Source organism: Pezoporus occidentalis, unplaced genomic scaffold (assembly GCF_034315485.1).
Source record: "Pezoporus occidentalis ecotype Australia unplaced genomic scaffold, CSIRO_AGI_Poc_V1 ctg169, whole genome shotgun sequence".
Taxonomy (NCBI): domain Eukaryota; kingdom Metazoa; phylum Chordata; class Aves; order Psittaciformes; family Psittacidae; genus Pezoporus; species Pezoporus occidentalis.
The window spans coordinates 1,326,203-1,344,787 of record NW_026913521.1 but is presented as its reverse complement, the minus strand read 5'-3'; the positions used below and the strand labels follow the sequence as shown (position 1 = coordinate 1,344,787).

General features: G+C 44.8%; 1 protein-coding gene across 4 annotated transcripts in view; it reads right to left on the bottom strand.

The window, feature by feature from the left end:
* The window catches only part of TTYH3 (tweety family member 3), a 78,518-nt gene that overhangs the window by 11,400 nt on the left and 48,533 nt on the right, over window positions 1-18,585 (bottom strand). For 3 of the 4 annotated variants that reach the window (XR_009963815.1, XM_062613596.1, XM_062613597.1), the window contains exons 5-13: window positions 18,475-18,570; window positions 15,893-15,965; window positions 15,469-15,544; window positions 7,360-7,415; window positions 6,044-6,136; window positions 5,831-5,923; window positions 4,919-5,055; window positions 2,742-2,918; window positions 1,753-1,828 (exon numbers count right to left, since the gene is read on the bottom strand). Coding sequence is in view for 3 of the 4 variants with exons in the window: in XM_062613596.1 (XP_062469580.1) it covers window positions 1,753-1,828; window positions 2,742-2,918; window positions 4,919-5,055; window positions 5,831-5,923; window positions 6,044-6,136; window positions 7,360-7,415; window positions 15,469-15,544; window positions 15,893-15,965; window positions 18,475-18,570 (877 nt within the window). In the remaining variant the exon portion in view is untranslated. The remainder of the gene's footprint in view (window positions 1-1,752; window positions 1,829-2,741; window positions 2,919-4,918; window positions 5,056-5,830; window positions 5,924-6,043; window positions 6,137-7,359; window positions 7,416-15,468; window positions 15,545-15,892; window positions 15,966-18,474; window positions 18,571-18,585) is intronic. The other variant, XM_062613598.1, reaches the window with a different exon arrangement.

Below are 18,585 nucleotides of genomic sequence, written 5' to 3'. Positions count from 1 at the left end.
TTCTTGTCCCTCTCAAAAAGAGGCAGGGACACGTGCACTGGTATTCCCTTTTCATCTCACTCTTCCCACAGACGGTTTGCTATGAAAAGCTACAATTTCTTCTGCCTTGGTATGGTCTCAGCCACCTGCTACAGAGAGCTGCAAATACAAAGATCCCAGAAATGCCCCCTTCCCTGCTGCCATGAGAGCAGACAGTATTTTTCTTCTCCCCACTGCCTGTCTACTACATCCCTGCAGAAAACACATTAATCCTTTAGCTACCTCCTTGCCTCATCTAGGGAGAGCTTCTCTTGTCTATAGGTGCAGCACCGCGCTCTCCTCCTCCCCCAGCTCCTGCACCTCCCTATAGCCCATATTGTTGGCTGCCAAGTATCATCTTTATCTACTCTCAGAAACCAGCCTAAGGCACCAGGACTCAAATCGCCCCTCAGAGTATTAACACAAACAGTCACTGAAGAACCAGGGAACTTGTTGCACAACTAAAGCCCCTGTGGAAAAGAGTGCTTTCTCTGAAGCAGAAGAGCTGTAGGGTAAGGGTCTACAGACATTGAATGAACATATGCCTTGGCAGTACTAGAGGGGCAGTGCCCTTCCTACAACAGGGAACACCAGCAGTAAAGCATTTGCCATACTGCACTGTGTGTGCAGCATATTGGCTCTTCTCCTGAGGACCATCTCGCTGCTGAAAGCAGATAAGACAGCTTGTGATCAGAGTACCACCAGGGATCAGGAGAAATGCTTTGTGAAGGTTGAAAGAGGTCTGGCCAAGCACAGAAACAGTATCAACTCTCCACTTTTCACTTTCTCTTACAGCAAGACGAAGCGGTCCTTTTGGAGTGAAAACATGAATGTGATGTCCTCTTTTCCACCACAATTCCTACTCCCTCCTCCTTCAACTTCATCTTCCTCCCCTTCCCATGAATTTGAACCATGCACCACAGAGTGTGTTTTCTTTACGTATACCTGGAGACTGGTTGATTATTAAGCATGCTACTACTCATCCTCTGTAATCACACCAAGTCAGTGAACACTGCAATGGCATGTCCTCCAAGTTCTGGTAAGGCTTACAGGATCCAGTGAAGGAGGGCAAGATTCATCTAGTGTTTACACAGACATGAAGGCAAGCCCATGCTTTATCCAGCTTACAGAAATGGCTTTCAGGCCATTCCAAATACCAAAACCTTCCATGAAAGTTTCTTTTTTTTTTTTTTTCCTTTATAGGAAATTAAATACAAAAAATAGATTCCAAAGAAAGTAAAACACTTGTGAAAGAAAGATTTAAAAAAAAACAAAAAATCTCAACAAAAAGAAAAATAATACAGGTTTCATCCTACCATCTCTTTAGGGCAGATTAAGGAGAGAGGTTCAGCGATAACTCTGCATTTACTGTTTTACCAGGCTTCTTTTAAACTTGAGGAACCAATGCCACAGATAGATAGCAAGTACACTGCATGCAAGTGAATCATCCTGCTGAAGTCACCCACCAGGATACTCATGCAAACTTCAGTGGTGATAGGACTGGGCCCATAGGATTTGAACTGTATTCTTTTTACGTGCAATGTCCAAAGTAGCACGGCAGGGTTTTGTTCTCCATGGCAGGTGAGACATGGCTCGTCTACTCAAACTGCTGCCATTTATGGGCCAGATCCTGTGTTTGGCTGCACAATCAGCTCCCTTGAGAGTATACAGGAGTGGTAAACATGTGTTCCCCAAAGTTGCTGAAGCAGAGAGGAGCAGTAAAGAGAGACTTACTGAGGGAGGTGGGGACTCCCGGCCAATGAGCGGGGTATTCTCGCAACGGGGGTTCTGGAAATTTGCATTCTGGCTCCTAGGAAAGGAAGACACACATGGTAACAGGGGACATGTGCCATGCTTCGCTGGGGAAGGTCTCTGACAGTGCCATGGGACAGAGCATACACACCCCCAGAACTACCGCATCAGGTCAGTCTCCCTCAAAGCTTTTCCTACGGGGCAGGTGGATCCCCCCTTTTCCAGGCAAGGGCACAAAGCTAGCATTACTTCCCTCAGATTAAGCACTTCTCTTACTCAGAAGGGCCCACACTGAATTGTGTCGAGTGATTTAAAAATAGATCCACAGGAAAATCTGCCTCCTTACAGCGTCAGAACTGCCAAGCTGCAGAAATGGAGATAAAATGAGGACAAAGTCTAAAGGGAAGAACCAGATGATGTACCAGCTCAGAAAAAAGATGGGGCCTGAAGCTAGTCCAAGTGTGATCAGGGGCAGGCACTTCTGGAGAAAGCTCTGAAGATCCCACCTGGACTAGGTAGCTCCAGACTGTAACAGATGTCAGAGCTGACTGCAAATATGGTGGAAGGACAGAGCCTGAAGGTTTTGTCTTAAATCTTAGTCTCTAAGGAGGCAAGACTGCTGTGTCTGAAGAATTAACTCTTCTGGTGATTAGAATAACTTGGTTATAAAGAGCCCAGACAATACTTTCCTACTTCTTTTCTCTAGATAGATTCCTAAATCCTGCAGGACAAAGCTGTTCACAGTTTGGAGCATGCTAATATAGCTCTTTCTCTACTGCAGCACTTCTAAGCTATTCCCTTCTCCCAGTGGATACCAACAAGAAGATATGTCTTTTGACACCTGGGACAAAAACCTTCATCACTTCCTACTGCTTGGCCAAAAGTGTGTGCCTTGAGTGCTTGCAACAATAGAAATGAGAGTGAAGCAACCTGGACAAGCTGCAGTACAGCCTTCTTGTCGGGATACTCACATGTACTCTGTGACAGGAGCATTGCTGACTGTGTGTGCTGCTGCTGGAATGCTGGTCTCACTGCCATAACTACTCCCACAGCTATAGAGGCTGGGCATGTGCACTCTGTAAAGATTATCGTGTGTTTGTCTACTCCCTTGAGCAGCTGATTCTTCTTCCCCATCATCATCTGAGCTTCTGCAAGAAGGAGAAAAAGTTCCTAGAACCCTACAATTACCCCACATGTGGGGTTTGCAGGAAACCATGGTAATCCTAGGAACCTCCCAACCATCTTCCACACCTCCACATTCATACCCATTTGGGATGCCTCAGGGTGGCAGTGTCAAACACAGCCTACACCAGAGTGACTCAGACCTCCCACAGATACCATCTGGACTTTTACACTGCGTGATCCCCTGCAGTCACCCTACGGTCTTCTCCCAAGGCTTGGCAGACCGCAGAGTTCTGTAACTGCCCAGTCATGCAGCCAAAGGATGGACACACATCCTGAAACACACAGCACTCAACAAAACAAAACAGAGACAGCGGGGAGGTAGCGCCAAGCATCCCACAGAAAGCATCCTTCAAAACAACAGTCTGTGTCCTTCTGTTTCTTGTAGCCATGTCCAAAGAGCTTGTAAGGATAAGCCTCTGTAGACTCCTCTGAACTCCCATTCTGGTTATGAGTCTGCTTCAGCTTCTAGCACAATCTCAGAAGTCTTCAGAGAGACTAAATTGCAACAGTCATGTCTAAAGCCTTTACTCTCTCAAAAGTGACAGAATTTTAAACCAATTCTAATGCAGAGCAGAGCTGTTTGCCAACTGGTTCATTTCCTCCTTCCCATATTAATCTTTTGTCCCTCCTACGTAATATACGCTGCTATTTTATTTCCCTATAGGATGAAGCACCAAGGTTTGACTACACTTTAGTGATGGTTAACAGAGCTAGTAAAGGGTTCTGTAGGAAGCACTTTGCTGCTGGGAGAGACAGCATGGACATCACTAAACATCACCCACAGCTCCTGTACCACAAGGTGGCACTGAAGATTTATTTAGGGAATTGCAGCCTGGAGAGTCTCTTACAGGCAATAAAGGATGACATCCTCCACTTCCCAGAGGGAGGCAGAGAAAGCAGTGATGCTGGAGGGAATGCAAGAGGGAATCCTTCAGTTCACAGCAGCAGTCAGAGCCTGCTGGGGCTGGCAGGGCAGGCAGCAGCCTACATGGAATGCAGCACAAGAGAGATACCACTGCGTAAACCTTTCTCCTTAAACAGATAGACTCCCATTATCTTCTTGGTAATGTCTCTGCAGCTGCATGTGGAAGAGGTAAGGAAACCAGCCATTTTCTCAAGTGCTACTCTAACACACTTCCCAAGGCTTTCTCTGGGCACTGCAGGCCTGGCGGGCTCTGGCTTCCTGCTATTGTTCAGGATGTTCCATTTTATCTTGATCTTTGAACCTTGAGCCTGGGTTTAGACCACAAAAATTGTGTTTCAGGACCACAGAAGAGAGTTTGCTGCACAGACTGCTGCTCTTCTGCAAGAACAGAAAACTCAAAGCTATTTTAATAGCTGCATGTGATGGCAGCAGCCAGTCAGTGAAGCAAAGGTTTGCTCAACACCTCCTGATCAGCCTGAACCATTAATACTAATTCCAAACAACTCTGCTGCTAGATGACTGCCACCAATTTGCAAGTATTTCATCTGCCCATGCTACTGCCACCAAGACAGTTCTGCTTTCTATTAGCTATGCAAGTCAGTCACCTCAGTATAAGCAAAGCCAGAAAGGCAAGTGTGAACTGCTTCTCATTCCTATTCTCTTCCCCGTACTAGAATAAATGCCTCAAAGCAATGCAAAAGAACAGGCATTTTACAGAGATGGCACGTAGTTCAAGCATTACCTCTCTCTACAGCTATAATCATTAATCTCTGTCTTGACTTACAGTCCTACAGTGTACTAAATACTCTGCACACATAGTATTCCAGTGCAATAAGGTTCAGATGTAAGTATTAACCACAGCCAGAACAAAAGCCAACATTTTTGTTGTGTGTTGGACCTGTGCTTATAAAGCCTCATCCCTCACACTCCTGGGATCATATGGGAAAGAGCTCCATATGCTCATGGGCACAAGTCCAATAGCCAGTCTTCATTAGAACAGAGCTCTACAATGCTACAGGATCCAAACCCTCTCTATACCTCTTTTGCTGCCAAGTGTGTGGGACGCTGCACACAATGGAACTGAACATGAGGGCTGTGACAAAGGAGAAGAGAACCAGGTAGATGAGGCCTTCCACTCCATCATAGCAAAAACCCGTCAAAGCCTGGACGTAATCCTGGAGGGAGAAATGAGCAGAGTTTCCTGATCATTAGAGAGTTAACATTGAGCTCTAATTCAAAAGCCCTTCCCCTGGACTACAGTCTCCGAAACAACTTAAGAGATTGTAGTTTCTTTTCCAGAGCATATTTCTGTTTTAATTTCAGGTATCTCAACTGTTTTTCATAACTGATCTAACCCTTATTTCCTCTCAGAAAGCACATCTCAGATTCATATATGGAAATATTTTCAGCCCCACATAGTAAGAATGAGGAGGGGAAAAAAATGGGGAGTGATGGGGGGGGGTGGTGGTGGTGATAGAAAAGAAAGCAAAGGCTCACGTAAGATAACACATTTTTCTTTAAGCACTTCAGCTCCCTCACTATGTCCTGTGGCCCAGGAACACATCATGGACTATTCGCTTATCTGTTTCCAGCAATTCAGCTAGGGCAACATTTAGTCCATGCTATACTGCAGCTTTAAGGCATTCCACCCCACGGGAAGGTCAATAAGCCACATGCTATGGAAAAAATCCCATCTGAGAGCCCTGAAACCTTAGTGCTGCAGCTTGTAGATGTATAAAGGCGTGTTATCTAGTTTCCTATGTTGATTTTTAAACAGAAAGGTAACTGGATCCAAATGCCCATTCTCCTTTCTGCTAGAATCAAACAGTAAAAGCTGTTGCAAACTGCTCTGGCACAGCGGAGATTTGAAACACCAAAATAATCAGTACAGTACAGGCTCTTCATCCCCTTTGTTCTTTCTTAGCTCAAGCCCAGTTACTGAGCACTCACCAAATGCAGACTCCGGCAGTCTACTAAAGCTGTCAGTTGCTGCAAGTTGATCTCTGTTGAATTTAAAACCTCCTGGATCCGAGTAAGATACTCCTGTAAGCAACAAGCTAGCAATTACTACATGGAAATGGCTTAGCAGGAGCTGATGTTAGGCTTTGTACAAGGGTAAGGGAAGGCAGAAAGCACACAGAGAGCCAACTTGAGGAGAGTTACCTTGGAGGTTGGGTGCTCTCTGCTCGCTGACCTCATGAGTTCCACAACATCATCCTGCATTTCTACCAGAGCCTTGTGACTTGCTGACAGCTTCTGCTCGACACAAAACATGCAACGTTTCAGCCAGGACACATGCACCAACAGAACTCCTGGGAAAAGACTTAAATCCTACTTCCCAAATATTGAAGCATCATCTGTATGAACGGTACAAGTTAAGATTGTCTCAACTAACATGGGTGCAGCTGCAAGAGGGTTAAGTTTGACTTTTACCAACCTGGAAGAAGTACAGACAGAAAGAATAGGGAAAAGCAAGAACCAAAAGAACAAACAAAAACAAAACACGTACACAAAAACCATACACACAGCTGGAGCTGGCTCCAGGACAGAGGGGAAGGAGAAAGAAAAGACAAAGTACTCATGTTCTCACCAAAGCACAGCTGGATTTTTCTACTAAATCAGATGGCTGAGAGAGACTTAATGTTAACACCAGCAGTTGTTTGTATTAGGGTGCAGCCTTCACATCCCATTAAGGCATCCATGGGAATTTCACATGCACTAGCATGTCAGAGCGTATACTGAACAACCAGAAATGCAACAGATGGCAATGGTGCATCATACCACAGCTTGAAGTGTTCTTACCCCACCCTTTAAAACAGAGGAAGACAAGACTTAAAAAATCCTAAATATAAATGGTGAAGCAGCTGGTGTCTGCCAAATGGTGGGTGGTGTGGGCTCATTCTGGCCTCTGATACATAAGACAAAGTTTGGGATGGACCCAGGTGCTGTTCTTCAGCCCCCACACAAAAGAATAATGACTCACATTTATACTTCAGGGTACAAACCCTTCAACATCCAAAGGATTTAAGAAGCATGTGTGAGAATCACTCCCTCACATTTTGGGAGTGAACCATTGCCACTGTTTAACCTAAAAGAACCTGCAAGAGATTCAAAGCACGATGTAGTTTCCCACTCTGGCATTAATTGTGGGTGCTCTTTCTTCATGTTGCTGCTCTTAGAGTGCCATATAAACAGAGATACCACAAACAGAGTCATGGTCCTCACCACATTACACACAGGCCCTTCTAAGAGGGCACCTTGGAACTGAAACTATGCAGGTAGTGATGAAGTTGGAAAAAACCACTCACTAAATCACAGTGCCACCTCTTGCACAGCTGGGAAGTAGCTACCAAAGCTTTACCAACAGGTGGAGTGCTCCATAAAGCTAACACCCTGCAACTTGTTGCATGCTGGCATCAAAAGCATTTAACCTATACCCAGCAGGAAGCTGAGAAGGGGTGAAGGATGCTTATACTCACCTGCTGGAAAGGGTTGGGGTATCCAGCACTACAGGTCATGTAATAGCGGAGAGTATCTACAAAGAGAAAAGGACAGTCATTGTTCCATTATACTGGAACACTGTTCCAGCTTTGCAGCATTATACAACTGCCACAAGGGAGGTGTTCAGTTCTGAAAGCAATACACAAAATGAAAATGCAATATAATTGGAATCACTTCCATCTCTCCGTGTAGGATTACAGTGCGTGGATGGCACTAGAGAAAGGGATGTAAGCTGTCTTTGGGGAGAAAACTAAGATTTGTTTTCTTGAAGAGTGAAAGGCAATGGGGTTTTCCCACTTAAATAGCTAGATGAAACATCCAAACAGAAGTCAGCACTATCCACTGTATAAACATAAGACAAGACCTCAGTCTAGGATACATCCAACTGGATGATTAATTTCTGCAGCTTCTGAGTGTCAGAATACCATTCTACAGACACTTAAAGCAACTACAGGCTGCTGTCTAGGGCACATAGCAGAGAGAACTCAACTTTCAGCCCGTTCAGTTCACCAGCAAGGTCACTACACAACCACAAAACACTAGCCCAGGACAGGTAGTAACAGTGACATAAATACAGGCTGCTATCAAAACAGCATGCTGTTGGGCCAAAGGAGGCGCATACACACATCTGGTATGCTGAATATACCACTTCCCAAACACAAATTCAAGTGTTTGAAAGAAAAAGGGGCAAAAGACACCCACCCAAAATCCATCCTCACAGCTTAGGATTCAAGTTCAAGGATAGACTGGTTTTAGGCAATGCTCTGTAGAAGAACATAAGAATGTCCTCCTAATTCAAGAAAGTCCTAACTTACTAACATCGCCTCCTAAAAATGGTGCCACTTTGAAAGCAATTGAGGAAACGGATGGGAAAAGCTCTTGCCCTTCTGACACGTATTAGTGATGAACATGTAAAAAGTAGCCTGTTTGCTGATGGATATGTAATTGCACACAAACAGATTTCAATTAGAAGTCTTTAATTAAACTTTAAAAGAGTGCACATCATTTACTTTGCATTCTTCTTTTGACTTATGTAAAGAAGCCATTTTCAGTATTGAGTCAATAATGCAGGGCTGATCAGGGAAGAAAGCTCTTACCATGCATTAGGGTAACAGCACCATGTTACCTGTTCAAGGAACCTCAGCTCATTTGCAGGTGTCATCCCAAAAGTTAGTCTTAATACTGAGTAGCTCTACCAGTAATCCTAGTACAGTGAAGACATACCGATAAACTTCCAGATATGACCTTACAGTGCTCTGCTACCAGCATCATTTATTTACAGGCTTGAAGACAGTTATATTCCTCCTCATTCAGATATGTATGAAACCAGCCTGATGCCCTCATAAGCCCTCCATAATACTATACCAACTGCCAACATGCCCAGATTACAAATAACAGGCTTTCCCCTGCCGTTCTCAATAATGCCATTGCGGAAGGGAGCTCTGAAAACTTATCATCCAGATGCCTTTAGATTATTTCTTAGACATTTACAGTTCCTCTTTAGACGAATAAAGGCATCAGCAAAATCAGCAGGTTCTTTTAAGTGATGTTGGCTCACTAAAGACTACAAAAGCCCCAAAACACACGTATCTTCTGCACTTCTCCCTGCCACTAGCATCCTCTTCCCCATTCTCTTTAATTTTCTGTGACTTTCAGACACAAAAATTGCAAGCTGCAAAGCTATATTCAACAGCCCCAACTCAGAAATCAGCAAATGGCACAACCACAAGAAGCAGAGCTGTGAAGGAAGCAGACCTGATTGTATCCTGACTTCCCATAAATATTGAACACACCTTTGGGCGAGCCAACACACTGGAGACCAAGTGGTACACCACAGCCTGTCAGCTCCTGCACGCTCGCAATGTAACCTGACAGCTGGTATTTATAATTCATTAGCCTACTTTGGGGCAGCTTCTGCCAGCTGCTCCATCTCCCTCCCACTGACTCTTTCTCTGGGATGACCTGCATCTCCCCAGCCAAGCCTCCGACCAGCAATGGGGAGCAGGAACTGCTTTGTGTGCCTCACTCTGGCCAGACCACACAAGCAACTGTCCACAACTACTGAGCCAAAGAAAGGACTGCTCCTCCCAGGCTCATAAATCACACACAATGGTGATGGGAAAATGGATTAAAATGCACCTGTGCTGAGAGAACAGCGCAGCAATCCACAGCATCACACATGGTCTGCACCAAAAGAAGTTTGACCAGCAGTTTGAAGGTGATCCTGCCCCTCTACTCTGCTCTCATGAGACCTCACTTGCAGCACTGTGTACAGTTCTGCTGTCCTCAACATAAAAAGGACATGGAGCTGTTGGAGCAAGTCCAGAGGAGGCCACGAGGATGATCAGGGGACTGGAGCACCTCCTGTATGAAGACAGGCTGAGAGAGATGGGGCTGTTCAGCCTGAAGAAGAGAAGGCTGCGTGGAGACCTCATAGCAGCCTTCCAGTATCTGAAGGGGGCTACAAGGATGCTGGAGAGGGACTCTTCATTAGGGACTGCAGTGATAGGACAACAGGTAACGGGTTCAGACTTAAACAGGGGAAGTTCAGACTGGATATAAGGAGGAAGTTCTTTACTGTGAGGGTGGTGAGGCACTGGAATGGGTTGCCCAGGGAGGTTGTGAATGCTCCATCCCTGGCAGTGTTCAAGGCCAGGTTGGACAGAGCCTTGGGTGCCATGGTTTAGTGTGAGGTGTCCCTGCCCATGGCAGGGGGATTGGAACTGGATGATCTTAAGGTCCTTTCCAACCCTAACTATTCTATCATTCTATGATTTTGCCACCTATTTATTTTAAACCAACAAACCACTCTAAGTTTCTCTTAAGCTTTCACAGTGGTATCAGTTTTACATCACCTTTGTAAGTGCATTCAGTTGCATGACATACTGCTAATAAATAGCTCTAGAAATGTTTTTTGAGGGCCTTTTGGACCACCCCTGCTGAGCAGATTACAGAGAAGAGTTCCCAATATCATCATAGTTTGCAGCTTGTAAGCCCAGGATAAAGATTGCTGGTTACAAGTGAAGCAAAAAGCAGTAAGTGAAGTGTTTCCCTTGCTTGCCCCTGGAAGGCAGGATCAACAAGGCTTCACTGTGGTAGCAGTGGCTTTGCAGCTGACAAGTGTGACACCAAACATAAAACGTGCTTCCCAAAATGGCAAAGATAGCAGGAGCAGCTTTCCCCTGCACTGAACCCAGCACACTAATAGCTGTGGTGCTTTAAAGCTAAAGCTACAATAGGCAGTAAAGCTGCCTTAAAGTGATCATACACTGCAAAGCTTGGAAATCAAGAGGAATGTGACCCCTGCCTCCATACCACCAGGCTGGGAAAGAGGAAAGAGCAGGAGGCACCTCCACCAGTTTTAAACCTGGTGGAGGCTATCCTGTACACCCCCAAATCTCCCATTTCTGTCCAGAAAACAGCTACATTAACCCATCATTTGCACTCTAACAGCTTCAGGCAATTCCTTGCTATAATTATCTTTCCAATGCATTTTCCTCTCAAGGAAAATTCCTGAAGGTTGGATCTGATTTTTGAAGCCAGCCTTTAGGCAAACTAGTTCACAGGAGAAGGGTTAGGCAGGGTCACGTTTGCAGCTGCCTATGCCTGCAGCAATCCTCCTGACCCACTCGTTTAGTGCACAGGCAGTGAGGGAGCAGAAGGCAGGGAAGGGAACTACCCAAAATGCTTTATTTTTGCAAAATCTGGGTTTCCTAGAAAGGAAAGTAGAGCTGCCTGCTAAAGACAGCTTCAGCCGCTAGAGCTACTTATTGCTTTGCAACCATGGAGACTTACTATTCACTTCAAAGCCCAGCTGAAATGCAAAAATGGCATTATGCACCTGCCAAAAGGCAGTGAGAAGGTCTGTAGGGTAATGAGCAGATCCTAGCTGGAAAAACTCCTCACACCTAGAACAGCTTTTCCCAGCCCTACTTGAGCATTCTCTAAGCATCTCACATTTTACATATACACCCGGATGAGACTGTCTCTGTGGGTTCAACCAGCAGAGAAAGCTGAAGTCTATCACCTGTGATAGACAAAGGAAGATGTGCCTTTTGGCCAGGTTTTCCTGCCCAGGTAAGATGTTCTCCACCAGGAATTTCGTTTCCCTAAGGCAACATTCTGACAGCAAAGGGGCAGATCTGCATAGCATTTATATGAGAAAGCTCTGCCTGTTGCTCAGACAGATTGTGCCTTCTTATTTAATTGTATGCAATAAGTCATCTGATAATAACACAACAACAGTGAAAAAGGATGAAACTAGAAGATGGCCTCCTGCTTTGAAAATAAACATCTTGGCCGCACCAAGTCTTTTGACTAACAGCAGGAACCGATTATACACTGTTCAACTCCATTGGCTTTATCTCAATTAATGAATACTGGATGAGTTAGGCACATATATCAGCCTCTTCTGCAAAATGATTTAAGGCTTTCCTTCTCCAGGAAACCTGCATTAAGGCTCTCTGCTCCCTGCTCTCCTCCCTCCCTCCCTTTTCTTAATGCAGCACATTTTATCTACAAAACAAGGAGATCAGCTAAAAACATGACAACAATAATAATGCATTTGATCAGATTAGTCTGAGCTCCATTAATTCTATTTAGGTTTGCAAACAGCATTTAATAGACAAACAGGAATATTAACATACTAGTTGCCCAGTATCCAACTGTCCTGGTTTTGGCTGGGGTAGAGTTAATTTTCTTTATAGTTGCTGATACGGGGCTGTGATTTGCATTTGTGCTGGAAACAGGGGTGTTTTAGTGACTGCTGAGCAGTGCTTACACAGAGCCAAAGCCTCTTCTGCTCCTCACCAGTGAGGAGGCTGGGGATGCACAAGGAGTTGGGAGAGGACACAGCCAGGACAGCTGACCCCAAATGACTGAAGGGATGTCCCAGACTATACAATGTCATGTTCAGCATATAGAGCTGGGGATGAAGGAGGAAGTGGGGACATTGGGAGTGATGGCATTTATCACCATCCCAAGCCATCATTGCCTGTGATGGAGCCCTGCTGTCCTGGAGATGGCTGAACACCTGCCTGACCTGACCTGGCAAGTGGTGAATTGAGTCCTTGCTTTGCTTTGCTTGCCTGTGTAGCTTTTGCTTTACTTATTGAATTGTCTTTATCTCAACCCACAAGTTTTCTCACTTTCACCCTTCCCATTCTCTCCCATCCCACCAGGGGGAAGTGAACAAGTGGCTGTGTGGGGCTGAGCTGTTGCCTGGGGTTAAACCATGACAGCACCACAGTTATTTTTCTGTGAAAACCACTATAACTATCACCAACATAAAAGCACTGCAAATATACCAATCTCCCATCTCACCAGGGGGAAGTGAGCAGCGTTCATCTCTGTTTGAATGCCAGAGCAGAGGGTTGGGAATATTACAACACGCTATATTTAAAAACAACAACTAAGAATAGTGATAAAAGGGAAAAATTGACCCAGCACTACAAAGCATCTTAAGGTTACTTGTTGGTTCTTCTATCCTTAAAAATATATAGCAGTATGTAGCCCAGTATGCGACATGCCAGAAGCAGGTACCTAGGCAAGACTTGAGTGCCCTCAGGGCATGAGTGCCTTCTCAGCCCAACTTCAGCAGAAGTGATTCCCAAGGTAAATGTGATTACTAAATGTGATATATATATTCTAATTCCCAATGGATTCTTCTTCCATGGGTGACCTGAGCCCTTCCATCCACTCACACTCTTACTCAGCTCTTTTCTGAGCTGAAAAATCCATGGTCAGCTACACTCTGGTTTCACTCTGATGGAACTAGCTGGAACAATTTTTGTTTCTGCCTCATCTGTCTGTACTGTTGTTAATGTTGGAGAGCATCATCCAAAGAGCAGAGACAGCAAACCAGAGAGTGTGAAGATTCCATGCACTAGAATAATGACCCTTCAAACAGGGCATCTTCCTGCAAGAGGACCACACTTGATGCTGGCTCCCAGCTGCCTGCCCTGCCTCTTCAAGCTCACCGCTCTTGGTATATATATGGCTCAGCTGATGACAAAGCAGCTGCTACAATTTACAGACAAGCATGTTAAGGGATACCAACACTTTTAAAGATGTTTCTAAGGAGTGTCATTGAGCAGTCCCACACTGCATCGTGACTTTCCTTCCTGCTCAGGTGCACACGAGTGTCCCGACTTTGGGGACCGTGAGCTATTTCCGTAGCTTCCTGATCATAAACTATGACACAGCAGTGAAAATCCACATGGGAAAGGCAGAACATTGGATCATCTCCCAGCCAGCTGCCTAGTGCAATGGCAGGCTCAGAAGTTAGACTGATTTCCCTCTGAAAAAAGGAGAAGGCGCTGAGGAACACGCAGCGGCTGCCTGACAGCAGGGAGCTGACACACCAGCCTCCCACAGAAGGGGCCACTCTTCCGACTCAAGCCTGTGACAACACCTGCTCTTCCTCCTCTTCAGCGTTTCGCTTGGACCCATTCACTGTTATTTATGGAGCCTTAACAACTGTTAAAGGTGGTGGTGCTGTCAGAACAGCCTGATTTCACCCGGGGGAGTTGGCTGTCCCTGCCCAGGGAAGCAGGAGGAGGGACAGAATGTCAGTCCTACACTCACTGTTAGGAGCCAAGCAGACAAGGACAACTGAAACAGAGAAATTGCACAAAGGGGTGTTTCTTCAGTTTCCAGGGTCAATCTAATTGTTACCAAACATGCTCCAGAACTGATTTGGGCTACCAAATTAGAGCCAAGTATTTCCCCTTGGCCTCACTGATCCGTTTGCCTCCTTGAGCAACTAGAAGACTAGCTTGGTACCTTGGTGCCACTTTGTCACCTTCACAGCCAAGAGAGGATTTTCATTTTGTGTGGTGATAAACACTCATTCTCCTCCCTTATTGCATTTCTTTGTTACAAAGAACGCTGCCTGGCTCTCTTCTCTCCTTCTCAGGAAATCAATAAATAAGGCATTCCAAAAATAAGCTGTAGAGTGATAATATCAACTTGTACAGACTCTTTTATACTGCAGTCTGCCTCCAGACAAACAGTTCTTATTGCTTCCAATCCCTGCATCCTCAGCCATAGCTACCTACCTAATTTCTGATCAGTTGCACAGTGAGAGGCAGCATTTGGCTAAGCACCCAGCCATACACTAGACCTTCTGTACACACGGCAAAGATTCTCTGATTCCACTAAATAAGAACTAGGGAAAACACAGATGGCTCCTTTTGCATATCAGCGTCATTGCTTATTTGTGTTTTATCATACAGAGGAACTATCAGGGGAGAGAGAAAAATTAATTTTTATCTAAGCAGCAAATTCAGTCCTGAAAAATCCTTTTCCTTTCTAGCACTTACAGTGTCTTTGCTGGCACTTTCTTGTTAAACCACAGTTCTAAATGCCACTTTTGCCCCCCACCGAGGTCCCAACTGGAGGCACCCCACATCTCACCAATCACTTCAGTCTAAATTAGGCACCACAAACCCAAAACCCATTAGTACTTCAGCTGGATGCCACTGTGATGGAAGCATCTAGCTTTAAATGGAACAGGATAAACAAAAATACTGCATTTATAATGGAAAGGGAAAAATCATACTTATTTGTGGCACTTTCCATTCATTTACCCTTTAAATTAAAGAAACTACTATTTATAGCCCCCATGAAGAAAAAATATAGATATTTGTTGATAAGAGATGTAAAAATGACTATTCTGGATTCAAGAATACAAGAGCAAGTTTTAAAAATGACAACTCAAACTGTACATTACTATTGCCACACTTCTGCCACTTAGAGAGGAGAACAAGATTCAAGAGTGCTATACTTAGAGCAGAATAATCCAGAGACTTCTGTTCTTCCATTCTTCCATTTTATGAGTTATTTCCAAGACAGAAGAAAGGTTCTGAAGGCTTTTCTGACAAAACTGTACATGTACACTTCTGATCAGGGTATAAATGCTTCCTTGGGAAGACACTCGTTTTCCAGAGCTCCACAAACATATGCTTTTCCCACTGTGTGCAAGCTCCTCTGTTCCAAACACAGCCTTAAATTCTCAGCCCCTACCATGCTCCTATGTGACAGCTGGAGCCACAGTACCCCGTGCCAAAGCCAGTCCCAGCACTTACCAGCACTAAGCACTGCATTCTCTTCAACCACTTTGGAGACATAAGCATCGGGGTTAATACAGAAGTCACTGGAGCCCTAGATAGATGCAAGACAAAAGGGAAAAAGAATATCAAAGAACACCAGTATCAAAGACCAATTGAGCCAGGTTAACATCAGGGAATTCTCTACTATGGTCATGTTTCAGATGCTGAAGTCTCTCATCGTCACCCCCACTAGCACTGCCTTACACAAGCACAGCAGTGCTGGAGTACCAGCTAGTGCATCACACCACAGAGAAAGGAGGAGCTCTCCACTTTTCATAGATGGAAATTGCTAGGACAGCTACTTACAACAAGATGTGCTATAAAACACAGTGCAACATTAATCTCATGACTGATAAACCTGCAGCAAAGGGTGAACGGGACTTGGATCAGAGCCACTTACCACAGCGACAGCCAACTCCAGACCCAGGGATCCCCAGCTGACAATCAGGGCAAACACCCCAAGCAAGCACACCCTGTGGGAGACAGACAGATGGCAGATGTAGCAGCTCTGATTTCAAGCAGATCCTTCCACAAGATGTATTATTTGGAGTCCAAACCAATTGCCAAACCCAAAGTTATCTTCAGATAAACCATCCCCTTTTATATGAACAGCAGCAGAGAAGTTTATCTCCAACTCTTGGTTCCCATGTTACCTGGCCCTGGGCCTGCAGGGAAGGAAGAAGAGGGTGGAAGCAAAGTCTTACCCTGCTTCTAGCAGGGAAGCCAAGGCACAAAGACACAGGGGTGGCTGTAAGGAAGGCAGATCAGCAGATGGATGACTGCAGTCCCACTGCTTTCACTATTCCCATTCTGGACTTTACTTTCCAGGTCCAAAGATATTCAAAGAAAAAAAACCCAAAACATCCTGATCCGAAATTGGACAAATCCCTCCTGTTTCTAGAATAAACAGGTGGTTGTTAGGTGTAAGCACTGCATGGCTAAGACAGTGGGAGGGAACACTCAGTCTCTGTTAGGACATCTCCTTTGGTTCCAAGCAGCACCTAAGCATCCCACAAAGCCCCAGGAGACACAGTCACCTGCAGGCAAACAGTTCAGAGCAACAGCTGAAGTGTCTAGCACTGTCATGTGAGTCCATCTCTTCACAGGTTTCAAAGTTCTCTTCCGAGAGCTGGACCTCATTACCAACAGAAACAGTGGGAAGTGGCTGCTATCAAGGAGAGAGAAGGCAGAGGGATGGCAGAGCAGTGGTCTCAGTGATGTTGAGCTACCACACACCAGTGGAAAAGGGCTTTGCACTTCCCCAAATGGTGCATTAGCTCTTCACCTTTGCTGTCAGAATGAGTGCTAGAGATGCTTAGGCAAAAGTGCTCCTCAACTCCCTCAGGTCCAGCGATAGAGGCTAACAAGCAGTTTCATTTTATGTATCCCTATCTTCAAAGCCAAGGGACTCTGGGTTGCTCTCTCAGGGATACCTTTTCCTTCAGGCTTGGAAACATAAAAGCAGGTTCCCTCCCACCCACACCCTGAAGAAAACAAAGCAAAACCTGTTCATAACCAAGATATTTTTTATTCAAACCTAGTGCTAGCATGTCTGTGAGGAAAGGACATCTCTTTTTTTCTGTTGTATTTGTCTCATTGAAGACTAGAGCTGTAAAAAATAAATCTATAGGTCTCCATTAAAAAGAAATCTACCCTTCAGTCTACTGGTTTATTTTGATTTTGAGTAATCCTTATTCTGTGAATGGATTCTGCTCGCCTTGCAGAAGTAATGGAGCTTCACCAGACTGACCCCTGTGCAGCACTGTGGAGTGAGACACTAAAGACTTTATTGTACTTTTTCCAAATGGATGGAAAAAATATTATCCAGGGATCAGCAAGGTTCTGTGGTTTTATGACAACAGACAACACAGCTTGGTGCCTCAGCTGAGCAAGGGTAATCAATAAGACATATTTGTTGTTTTATCTTAAATGAAGATGACTGGGTCAGTAACTGATTGTTTGGCTGAAAGATCTAAAACTGGCATTTCACCATCTTGCTTGGCTGTGATACATTTGCTTCTTTATGCCATGTGCTCCCTTTGGGGAATGCCTTAATACGAACTTTTGGCTAACGGGGAATGAAATTCTAATTTAAACCCTGGGTTTACCATCTGTCCATACACACTTGGACTTTTGTCTGGATAACCTGCCAGGTATGAAGTCACCTGGCAAATAATAAATCTGAATATGCATTCAAGTTATTAAAATGGCATCACCATGTACCAGGATAAACTCTTGGCCACGGCAGCTGTCGAACTGTCGCTGGGTTTATGATACCAGATCCTTTGCCAAACGTGCCAAGCTAAACCAAGCTACACAATAGGGAGAGGAATACTTGCTCTTGTAATGGGGCCTGAGCATGGCAGCATTTGCAGTGCCTTTTAGAAACAGGCATGCATTAATATTGCACTACCATGGCAACAAGACTCCTCCTCATAACTGTACAAACCATTGCTTGTTCTCAGTTTAACATTGCTTGTTCTTCAGGTATGACAGCCAAAGGTAAACAAGAACAGAGCATGACACAAAAGGCATGCTACCAGGTTGTGCAGATACATGCAATGCTTACCAGCACTTAACAAATGCCTTCACGACTGTAGAGGATTAAAGGGAGATTTTAAAATCCCATAAATTTAAAGGGAGGATATTCACATTGCCATCTTCCAGCAAATGGAGGCTACCAAAGCTACCCACTGGAAGGTAGACTGCCCACAGGAGTTCCTCATCTTGCACAAGAGGGCAATGGACACCAGCACTATTGCAATTTATAGCTCAAGAACCTTCCTGCAAAGATCTCTAACTTAGCCCTAATCCTACCCATGGAGCTATGCTCTACAAAGTGTCTTTACATCAAGAAGCTCATTTAAGATGTTCAGTCTCAGAAGTCCTTGATATCAACTAACAACAGCCTAAAGCTTTAAACTAGCAGGCACTCGGATTCAGATGGCCTTCCTTATCCTCTGTGCCTGGGTCAGAACTTACCCCATAAGAATGGCCCTGGAGTTTCTAATGAGCCCAAAGAGCACCAGCAAACATATCAGGACATGGAAGAGGAGCAGGCCCAGGTATCCCAGCCACCTGCAGCAAACAGAA